The 9832-nt window shown below is 32.7% G+C and overlaps 6 protein-coding genes across 6 annotated transcripts; 2 read left to right on the plus strand and 4 right to left on the minus strand.

Annotated features, from left to right (window-relative positions):
- Positions 1-2: 2 nt before the first annotated feature.
- Positions 3-1025, plus strand: TpMuguga_02g00698 (Breast carcinoma amplified sequence 2 (BCAS2) family protein). The gene is made up of 4 exons (XM_061305444.1): positions 3-323; positions 407-596; positions 702-830; positions 935-1025. The coding sequence occupies exons 1-4, from the start codon at positions 86-88 to the stop codon at positions 1002-1004; spliced, it is 627 nt and encodes a 208-aa protein (XP_061161410.1). The 5' UTR covers positions 3-85; the 3' UTR covers positions 1005-1025.
- Positions 904-2788, minus strand: TpMuguga_02g00699 (uncharacterized protein). Its single transcript, XM_760172.2, has 8 exons — positions 2622-2788; positions 2411-2523; positions 2178-2286; positions 1970-2136; positions 1588-1847; positions 1303-1523; positions 1145-1209; positions 904-1029 (listed from the first exon to the last, which is right to left on the minus strand). Exons 1-8 carry the CDS (start codon positions 2662-2664, stop codon positions 985-987), a joined length of 1023 nt encoding a protein of 340 aa, XP_765265.1. The 5' UTR covers positions 2665-2788; the 3' UTR covers positions 904-984.
- Positions 2789-2877: 89 nt separating this feature from the next.
- Positions 2878-3728, minus strand: TpMuguga_02g00700 (putative small nuclear ribonucleoprotein G). The gene is made up of 2 exons (XM_061305445.1): positions 3427-3728; positions 2878-3233 (listed from the first exon to the last, which is right to left on the minus strand). Exons 1-2 carry the CDS (start codon positions 3491-3493, stop codon positions 3052-3054), a joined length of 249 nt encoding a protein of 82 aa, XP_061161411.1. The 5' UTR covers positions 3494-3728; the 3' UTR covers positions 2878-3051.
- A 5-nt stretch (positions 3729-3733) lies between these two features.
- Positions 3734-6494, minus strand: SEC23 (uncharacterized protein). The gene is made up of 2 exons (XM_760174.2): positions 5704-6494; positions 3734-5616 (listed from the first exon to the last, which is right to left on the minus strand). Exons 1-2 carry the CDS (start codon positions 6157-6159, stop codon positions 3748-3750), a joined length of 2325 nt encoding a protein of 774 aa, XP_765267.1. The 5' UTR covers positions 6160-6494; the 3' UTR covers positions 3734-3747.
- A 335-nt stretch (positions 6495-6829) lies between these two features.
- Positions 6830-8959, minus strand: TpMuguga_02g00702 (Cytidylyltransferase family protein). Its single transcript, XM_061305446.1, has 11 exons — positions 8774-8959; positions 8405-8714; positions 8163-8334; positions 7946-8099; positions 7701-7915; positions 7523-7644; positions 7395-7460; positions 7264-7360; positions 7072-7191; positions 6972-7031; positions 6830-6916 (listed from the first exon to the last, which is right to left on the minus strand). The coding sequence occupies exons 1-11, from the start codon at positions 8919-8921 to the stop codon at positions 6851-6853; spliced, it is 1530 nt and encodes a 509-aa protein (XP_061161412.1). The 5' UTR covers positions 8922-8959; the 3' UTR covers positions 6830-6850.
- A 59-nt stretch (positions 8960-9018) lies between these two features.
- TpMuguga_02g02050 (putative integral membrane protein) lies at positions 9019-9793 on the plus strand (the record flags this gene model as incomplete). The annotated part of the gene is made up of 2 exons (XM_061305516.1): positions 9019-9479; positions 9536-9793. Exons 1-2 carry the CDS (start codon positions 9225-9227, stop codon positions 9791-9793), a joined length of 513 nt encoding a protein of 170 aa, XP_061162169.1. The 5' UTR covers positions 9019-9224.
- Positions 9794-9832: the final 39 nt, after the last annotated feature.

Genomic DNA, 9832 nt, shown 5'->3' on the forward strand with positions numbered 1-9832 from the left:
CAATTTACTCAAATTTTTTACCTTTTTTTAGATTTATTTTTCCTTTTATAATTTTAATTAGAGTTTAATAAATTAATTTAAGTTAATGAATGAAAAGTTATTGAACCGGAAGCTCTACAAGAGGAACAAAAATTATGAATTGGTCGACAGCCTACCCTTTGTCGATACCGTTCCCGTGGACCTTGATCCTAAAGTTAAGGAGCTTATCGCAGATGAAATGAAGTCAATTTTAGATGAGAATAATTGCCAGGAAGCAGAACTTCTAGCCAACTACTTATCGGACTTTTCTTACGAAGTTGGTGAAAATCCAAATATTTCAAATGGTTCCAAATATTTTTAGTTATTTTGTATCTTATTTAGTTTTTAATATTATTTATTTCAGCCACCTGTAAAAAAATTTTTTTAGGTTGTGATGGTATGGACTTTACTAAGTATGATGGTTTGGGGGATAATAAGGATTTAAAGGCTAAAATGAGCCACTTGAAAATGTTAATGGAATACTCTCAGGATTCCTTAATAAATCTTGAACTCATGGATCGATATAAAGAGTCTTGTTGGCTTAATTATCTCGATTCACTGACACTTCTTAAGCTTAGGTTTGTTCCTTATCTAGTATCTTTATTTCAACTTGATAGTACTAGTTAATGGATTTTTACACATTCCAATAAAAACATAGTAAATTTTCATATATTATCCATTAGGTTGGAGAAGGAAAAGAATAAAATGGATGGAATGTTGGAAGAAGTGAACAAGAGGCGTAAACTATCACAAATTGAAACTGCAAACAAACTCAGATCACTATATCAAGATACTCAAGATTATAATCGCAAGTATTACTCTACTATAAATTCATCGATTTAAACTCTTAAATCGAAATTGTATAGCTAAATACACCAACATGTGTATGCGAATAATTAGATTAAAATGTGTATAGGAACACTGAACTGTTAATTGCAATTGAACACTTACAAAAGAATAAAGTTGTCAATTACGACGACCCGTGAAATAGAGTTCTAATCCCTTCACTACCTATACATATTATTTATTACCACACTATATGGTATTTATCAACTATATATATAATCTTGTATAAATAAATATCAAAATCTTAAAGTTGGAAATAATAATCTAGTGTAAGACTTACTTTGTGATATAAAAGCCTTAATTTTTGTGGTACTGCAGGATGATTCAAATAATTCGATAAAGTCACTAAAGAAATTATTAATATGAAAAGCGTATTAACTACAAGTGTTTAATAATATTTTAACTATTTGTAACTAGTTATCAGTATTATAGCAGTACTATGTAAAGTCTTAAAGTTATTGAGTAGATAAACATCGTTCGCGTGGACTTTGAGCCTTAGGAAGGAGAAGTAAAGGAATAGAGGGACCATGTTGGTCCTTCCGGAGAACAGGTTAAGCGCTAAATAGGGCACCAAAGCGCATTCGACATAAGATCTGAATTTATACACATAATATTTATGGTGTTCCACTTTCATTAAGAATTCTTTGACTTTATTTGTCCTAAATAATTATTGATACAGTATTATGTTAAATAAGGTTGAGAGTGAATCAGTAGGACCAGTACCTCATGAGGGATGGGAATACTGATGGGAAAGCCTTGTACATTGCAGATAGTGACAGAAATGCGGTAGTGAGTTGGGGTAGAGTGTATGCAAACTTGATTGGATATTGCAAGAAGAAGAAGCCGTACATTAAGTAGTGGACTCTGGTATCGTTGGAAAGCGCTGAAAACCAAGCGGAATTAAAGCGAGGTCTTCCCTTTTCACGCAGTATTCCAACCAACAAATATAATATTGAAAATGACTTCGATACAGTTTCACAGTTCTAAAACACAAATTAAACTGAGAAAAATGTATAGATATGACTAGAAATAGGTTTATCTGTTAGTAAATAACAGAAATGTTTAACTAAGAATACTAATCAGCAACGAATAGGTAAATTCATACTTTGACGAGGTTATCAGAGCCTGGTGTTTTGAACCTTGATGTCAGTACCACAGCAGTGGCAAAGACATAGCCAAGCAAAAGAACAAGTTCAAGCCTTAAAAGGAGTTCTTGAAGTAAAGGCATGTTTGGCCTACTCTTAAGTCGGTCAAATAATCCCACTTTGGGCCCTAAATTAGTTATTAAAATGTTAATAATTGAACAAGCGTACATTTAGCATCTTTGGCAGGTGATGCTTGTGGTTTAGATGAATCAGTTTTGGATTTGCTATCATCATTAGCAACATTACCGACAGTAGAATCAACACTCAATGAAGAGTCCTAAGCAAAGAATTAATATTTTAAAGTTTGAATAACATTTTATAATAATTATTTAACGATTAAAAAACATAGAGAAAAAATAAAAAATAAGCTGAAATAACCAATAGATTGTGTAAAAACTTACGACATTCCTTCTGAACCACGTGCGTTTGAATTTCGGGACTTTAGAAGCATCAGGGGTGGGATATAAATTTGAGAAATAGGTCTGCCAATCCTGAGATTTGGACCAATCGAAGGCTAAACAAGGAATTAATAAGACAATTTTGATAAATCAAAGAGTAAATTTTATAAAATAAATTAGAGTAAAAATAAATAGCATTAAAGTAGGTAAAAACCTAGAAATTTTTTTTCGGCTTCAGATAAATTCTGATCAGACATAGTGAAATGACAAGGGGTTAACTATTTCGTACTAATGAACAATCAGGCAATTAACGAATAATATTATCTGGTTAAGTTAACAGTTTATTATTAATTGATCGAAATAATAATGATTCGATGTTCTATATATGGGGAATCAACATTATGATAAATATATTATTATTTATCCAATTTATTATATTTTTATGTATTTTTATGAACATTTGACGTTTTATTTGTTTATATGATACGACGCAAATTTGAATGTGTTTTGCATTAAATATTTAAATCACAATTATACCTTGCATGAAAATTCTTCTACGGCTATTTAACAAATAAATTTGACAGATATAATTGTAGTGAACTAATTATAATTGATATTAAATTAAAAAATTGCGTTTTAAAAAATTATCTAGTATTAACTCTATCTAGGCATTCCCAGTATAATATCGAATTTCCTCGAACCACTACAACTCCCAGATCCACTTGGTCCTCCCCAACAACTTCGAGAGCGTTATCGAGCACGATGTTCATAAATGTGTCATATCCCCTTAGAACTCCGACAACGTGTCGCGATCCGTTTAAATGAACTATTTTACAACATTTTATTATTATTTTATAAAATTGAGTTATATAAGTGTATTTTCTGTTATAATTAATAGAATCCATAGATAGCTTATTGTAAGATAAGGGAATGTAAACAAATAATAGAGCTATAAACTGGTAAAATTAAACAAATCAAATTAAATAATAAAAAGTAAGGTAAAAATATTATAAAAATACCATCGAGTCTTTTTTCCATAAATCTACGTAAATCCGCGTTTCCAGAAGGTTTGGAATCTCCAGCCATTTTTGCTATTAGTTTATCCCAATTATTATATTGATAATTATATTACTTTTATTTAATGTATTAATATTATTATATTTATTACTGAAAAAATATTAAAAAATACACTGTGGAAATATACTATTAATAACAAATGCTAATTATAGTGTAAACAAAAATATACTAAATGAATAAATCATCATATCTTTTTGTTGTGTTATATAATTTAATATCATACCAATAGAGTATGTTATGTAACACATATCATAGAAAAATTATTATGATTGTACAACTAATTTTATCAAATGCTCCATAAACGTCTTGAGACTAACGTCATCAGTGTTGATGATGGCTGTTGAACCGTCAAACTCCTGTAAGCCTGAAGTGTACGTAGTGCTAGGATTAACCTTTGCAAGCAAAAACCTAGCCTGACTACCACCCTGATTGCATAAAATGAACTTGGGAGTTGGGAAACGCTCATCTAAAATGTGCCTGGCATCGTCTGAAGGTGCCTGCAACAGTTGCTTAAAATGTGCGTAATTTGTATCATCTTGAAATCCCTGCTCACGCCATTGGTGTATTGTTTCTCCGTACCAAATGACCAGTTGGAAGAAGGTGTCCAACAAGAGTATTACGTTCTTCTTCAGAGAAACTGCATCTAGCAACACAGGCTGAGGAGTTTCACTTTCAAATGAATATTCCAAAAGTGCGGGTTGAATCATTATTAGCGAGTTTATGACGTTTTCTCTACACAAAATAGTGCGATAGAAAGCTGTTTCATCGGGTGAAGCGTTGAAAGTTTGCAAAAAGTGTGACCTTCTCAGGTGATACATGAACTGAGGGTAAATTGAGAATTGACTTGATAAACGGAACGAGTTGACGTCATTCTTCTGGAAATCTGCAAACCGTCCTACGAGGCTAATTAACTTCTTATCAAGCCAGCGTAACACATTGAGCGGGTCCTCAGTGCTAATCTTATACAAGGCGTAGCGTGCCATTAATACTGCAGCCGCTTCCTGATCAAAAGCATTCGATAAGTCTGCGAGGTTTGGTTGTCCGTATTTACAAGAAAATGAAGTAACTCTTAGCCTTTTTGTCCCGTCTGGGTGGAAATATACAGTTTGAAACTGAACAAATGACTGGCGTCCAGACAATGCATTAGCGTCTTTATTTGGACTACTTGTGTTCTTCATACTAACTGCACCAACGTTTAAGCCAACTGCGTTCATCGCATTTGTCAACACACTACTGTTTCCGCTGTCAATATCGAAGAAAACTGCCAAAGTTGATTGTCTGTCCATAACACCCAGGTTCCACTCATTCGTGCTTCCCTCTCCAATTACGTTTTCTGAGACATTTGACGCCTTTTTCTTCAGAGAATGACACCCTCCTACGATCCCACAAACCTTCAACTCGGGAGAAGTAAATACAGTCAAACGAGCATTGTATCCTCCTACCATGTTACCTTCACTGTCTCTCTTGAATACTGATTTTAGCGAGTCTTTAAATACACTCATACTGAACGAGTCTGACATGACCATAACTCCTCCTGTCTTATCACAACACACTTTCATCTCATATAGGCCTGACTGATCAAGAGAACATGCGAAAATGTCAATTCCGTGGCCATTTCCAGCTGCCAAGTTAGCCAGTCCAGTGTAGTACTTCTGTGCATCCTTTACGAGTCTAGCATTATGGCTCTCCTTTTGAAGGTCTAAATGATGCCTAATTGACTCTGAAAGACTAGTTTCCACTATCTTTCCTGGCCCATGTGTACATGCTCCACCAAGAAACATCATAACTCTACCTCCCTTCCCTTGTGCGAAACACTCCAACAAACTCAAACCTACACTCAAGGCACTGCCTGTGCATCTGTTCGGCCTGCTGTTGGTAGGTACTGGCCATGAATCTGGTATCAGTTTTTCCAACAAATCATTGATTGCATACTCGCAAGCGCTAAGGGGCTGAACGAACCTGTTGTTCTGGGCTATGTTCAACACTCGCTTAACATATTCTGCTGTATGCTCTGATCCTCCCCTAAGTACAAAACACCTTGGCACGTCAGCATCAGTTAGGTCATGTACCTTTATCACAGATCCGAAGGTTACAAATCCAACATTAAATTCGCCCGGCAACATACTCAATACCTATATCAAATTATACCAATATATATACTATAGTAGTTGTACTACATAATTAGTATATAAAACATGATAATTATGATATAAAGTTACCTGTTGAAGTGAATCTTTAAGTTGATCAAGCTCCTCTTTTGCAATACATACATCAACTAGAAAGATAAAAGTTGGTGGAAAACAACCACCTGTTACGTTCGGTGGTATAATGTACTCCATGGTTAGATTGGTGAGTTCCATGGGTAGGTTTTGAGGGGTGATATTCTCTGCGTAAAACTGGGGGAAGGGACTATCAATTTTAGTAATTGGGCACATCCACTTCTTGGTGTTAAAATCTATGTTACAGTACGGATTAAGGAAAATTCCACTGTTCTTGTGCCTTATTGGGATATACTCAACCAGAGGAACCTTCTGTGACTCTTCATCTGGCTGTTTCAAGGGGGTGAAGAGACAGCCGACCGGCACCTCGGCCTTCTCGGCGTCCTCGTGAGAACATGGCCATACCACCCAGCTAAACCTCAAACCTGTAGTAGACTCTAGATCTGCAAAGTCCATCTCCTACACACCGTCCTATTTATTACATCCAACAAATTCTAGAATTCGGTTAAATACAAAACTATATCACCCTATCCAGATCAATCAATTTAAAATGAGTTAAGGAAACATTAAAATTAACAAATAAACGAGAATAATTTATAAAATAAGCCAAAGTATGTTAACAAATGAAATGAAACAATTTGTAGAAGAAAAGTTCGATTAAAAGGTCTATGGGTAAAAAAAGTAATAAAGATAATTTTAAAATCTTTGTGGTGGATATATTCAGGCGAAACTTAAATTACTCAAAATAATACACCTTCCCAAACCCACAGAAAATAATAAAACATGTGAATTTTGTGAAAATATTAATTTATATTCTTTACACAACCCCACGTATCATGTTTTCATCAAGTGTGTACAATTTTCAACTATAAACTCCTTATATTGTTTTTATTTTTATTTTAATAATAATTTACTTTATATTTACATTCGACGCTGTAATATGATTGTGTGATTCTACCACACATTATAACTTTTTTATATATTTTGATGTTATATTTTTATTTTTCATATACATCCTCTTATAACTACCCATTTGTATAAATTACAATTTTATTTATTATTTACAATCATTATCTACTGTTATACTTTATGATTCCTACTTGATTTATAATACTTGATTACTATATAGTGTGTTTAAAATATTAAACTACAATCTGTACAATAAAATTGCAAATAATGGTACAGAGATATTATCTTCTTCTCTTGATAAATACTACACATACATTATGGCCATAATTACACAACTAATTAAATGTGCGATGAGATACCTCGAAAACAGAGGAGAAAAGTGAAACATAGAATAATTTTTTAAAATTATCCAGGAACCCCTATGATAAAATCGTTTAAGTTTATATTTTAAAGTCATACGTGTTGGAAGATAGATGTTAAAATCAAAGAAAATAGACATGAGAGGAAGAAGGATACAAGTCCTTGGAACGATTTGTTATTGTACCGATTACCCCTATACTTAGAACCCACCACCGATGCCTATGTATATTATATATTAGTAGAGAACTATGTGTTTAACTGTATAGAAATTAGAAAATAGAGTGAAAATACCATAGAGTCCCCAATGCCAATTGTGGCTACGCCTAGAGAAGCTCGAGTCCAATCAAATTTATCGCTTTTGAGTTCAAACAATATAGGTATCAGTATTCTAAAAAGATTATTATATAATAGAGTTAAAATACCCAGACAACATTGTTATTGTAGATACTTCAAACTTTTGTACCTCATCATCATGTCCGATACTAAATCTTATAAATCGTCGTGTTGCTAGATAGCTAGAGCTATACTATAGAAATAATATAAAAAGTACGATTTGTATATATTTGTGAAGAATTCAGCGATAGGATCAAATAGTAAGTTATTAATTCTTAGTAGTTCAATAAACACAAAAAGAACCACAAGTAAGGAAAAAACTAATGCCAAAAAAATCTCCTACAAGTAAATTAACCCATTAAACAATTAATTTAATTTAAATATGTAAAAAATACCAGGTGGAGGAAAAAGGAATAGTAACAAAAGAGTACAATTAAAAGGTGAAACCATTTTCTGACATTAGTCTTCGATCTGTATAGATTAGTTGAATACTTTAAATTAAGGCCTATTGCCATGAATATTATCACGGTTGTAAGAATACAAAAGAGTATAAATATGATACAGTTATACTCCAGGATATACGATAACAATACTTTAAAATTTGTCATTCCTATAACAGAATTACATTGTTGAAAGTTACCATTATCTTTATATAAAACAAGAAAATGAAGCAATTTAAATACAGAATGTAAAAGAACTAGAAAACAAAAGGAGGCATTCATTATCCTAAATTTATCCCCCTGTTCCATTGATAGTAGATATGCTATCACAAATATACTCAGTAGAAATAATACCTACAAAACAGTTTATACTGGTGAATAACGAATAACTAATACAAGTAAATATCTAAGTTTTACAATGTGATAAAAAAGATTTATGAAAAGTGCTTCGATGTTGTTACTGAAGACGACATTTCGAGTGAAAACGTGGAATTTGTTAAAGTCGAGAATTGAATTGAATTTATTAAAGACAATTGAGGTTAAAAATACAATGGCTTGAGAAAACAATACATATAAAGAGAAGATATACCTAAAATACACATACATTAGTATTATGTATAGGCGTTAATGTAATAACTAGTATGATAGTATGGAAGAACCTTTTCTGGGTGAGTTGAATGACTAGATATGTTACACATTGGGCTAAAATGAGGAAAAACAACCCGAAATTAGGTATTGAAATGAACAGCCTTAGGACGGTGAAAAAAGACAGTACAGTAAAAATAGGTGAATTCAGCTTTGAAATATTCAGCCGGATCCAGAAACAATGAAATGTTGAAATCAAAATAAGTGGTAAAAAATTTTGTAGCATAAAATTATCAATTGAAGATAGAGCTAGAGGAAGTAGCAAACATTGAATATATGGTAGTAGAGATGGCTGTGTAAGCTTCAGCTCTTTCCATTTAAATCCTAAAAATGGCGTGAAGGGGTGCGAAACAATGAAATATTGTGTTAATTATAAATTTTACCTGCAAATATTGCGAAATTTATCAACACAAAAAACAACTGCTTAAAAATGTACTTGAATTGATATAGCCTTAAAAACCACATCGACACAAATTTGAGCATAAAGAGCTCGAAGCCGACTCTACACATATAAAAATAATTTATCTGCATTTTTTAATCATTTTATCTGATTATTTAAAAAATGTAAACTTACAATTTCTAATGTGTAAGCCTTTGTCCCATGGGGAGTACAGTCATACCTAATTCTAGAATATATTACATTAACCGTAGTTAAAGTGGTTGTCTACTTGATTTTAAAATTGTTTTCCTTATTCGAATGTAGAATTTTATTAGAATATCCACGAATACCCATTTTTTAAATTTTAATTCTTTTTCTAATTTTACATTTAATTTATGGAACTTTCTTTCTGTAATTTCACTACACTTTAAACTAAAATATAAATTTGTAAGGGAATGGAAAAGACAAAATCGCCGCCTGTTGTTGTTCCTTCTGATGTTACAATTTGTGAGAATTTGTACTCGACTGGCACTCGAGAACTAACTTCAATGGAGAAACTCGGCCTTCTTCTTACTCCAAACCCAATCAGATTCAATTACACTAAAAATGACCGATTTGAACTACAGTCTGTTCTATCCAAAAAGTACTCAGATGATCCTGATTATATCACTGATATCCTTCTTACGAGACAAAAGTCGATTAGTAAACAGGTAACATTTAACTATTATTCCTTACACATTGTCTTGAAATACATTCTGAACTTTAGGTTTCGGCGAAGGTGTTTAGTTTATTTGGATTTTTGGGCACTGCAGTAGTAACTCTGTACTCATTGAGGTATCATTCGATAAAGACCAAGGTGTTGGTAACACCTTTCAGTTCTTACTTTGGTTACCTTGCCGGACAACAGGCTGGTAACCTTTACTACGGTCGCTGGAGTGAGTTTGGCCGTGACCGAGCCCTAGGGAAACTCCCTGCAAAACGGTTCCTAACTCAGGAAGAAATGGATCAATATTCTAATAAATAAGTATGTAATAGAGTACAAAAGGTAAAAATATGTATATAG

Source organism: Theileria parva, chromosome 2, assembly GCF_000165365.1.
Source record: "Theileria parva strain Muguga chromosome 2, complete sequence, whole genome shotgun sequence".
Lineage (NCBI taxonomy): Eukaryota > Apicomplexa > Aconoidasida > Piroplasmida > Theileriidae > Theileria > Theileria parva.

Excerpts from the sequence above, each read along its gene's own strand:
- TpMuguga_02g00698 (XM_061305444.1), top strand. The coding sequence starts at position 86 with ATGAATGAAAAGTTATTGAACCGGAAGCTCTACAAGAGGAACAAAAAT. Across the intron at positions 324-406 it reads AAATCCAAATATTTCAAATG|GTTGTGATGGTATGGACTTT; the intron begins GTTCCAAATATT and ends AAATTTTTTTAG. Across the intron at positions 597-701 it reads CTGACACTTCTTAAGCTTAG|GTTGGAGAAGGAAAAGAATA; the intron begins GTTTGTTCCTTA and ends ATTATCCATTAG.
- TpMuguga_02g00699 (XM_760172.2), bottom strand. The coding sequence starts at position 2,664 with ATGTCTGATCAGAATTTATCTGAAGCCGAAAAAAAATTTCTAG. Across the intron at positions 2,287-2,410 it reads CGTGGTTCAGAAGGAATGTC|GACTCTTCATTGAGTGTTGA; the intron begins GTAAGTTTTTAC and ends TTCTTTGCTTAG. Across the intron at positions 1,848-1,969 it reads GCTCTGATAACCTCGTCAAA|AACTGTGAAACTGTATCGAA; the intron begins GTATGAATTTAC and ends TTTGTGTTTTAG.
- TpMuguga_02g00700 (XM_061305445.1), bottom strand. The coding sequence starts at position 3,493 with ATGGCTGGAGATTCCAAACCTTCTGGAAACGCGGATTTACGTAGATTT. Across the intron at positions 3,234-3,426 it reads TATGGAAAAAAGACTCGATG|TTCATTTAAACGGATCGCGA; the intron begins GTATTTTTATAA and ends GTTGTAAAATAG.
- SEC23 (XM_760174.2), bottom strand. The coding sequence starts at position 6,159 with ATGGACTTTGCAGATCTAGAGTCTACTACAGGTTTGAGGTTTAGCTGG. Across the intron at positions 5,617-5,703 it reads TTAAAGATTCACTTCAACAG|GTATTGAGTATGTTGCCGGG; the intron begins GTAACTTTATAT and ends AATTTGATATAG.
- TpMuguga_02g00702 (XM_061305446.1), bottom strand. The coding sequence starts at position 8,921 with ATGCAGATAAATTATTTTTATATGTGTAGAGTCGGCTTCGAGCTCTTT. Across the intron at positions 8,335-8,404 it reads ATTCAACTCACCCAGAAAAG|GTATATCTTCTCTTTATATG; the intron begins GTTCTTCCATAC and ends TGTGTATTTTAG. Across the intron at positions 7,361-7,394 it reads ACAATAACAATGTTGTCTGG|AATACTGATACCTATATTGT; the intron begins GTATTTTAACTC and ends TAATCTTTTTAG.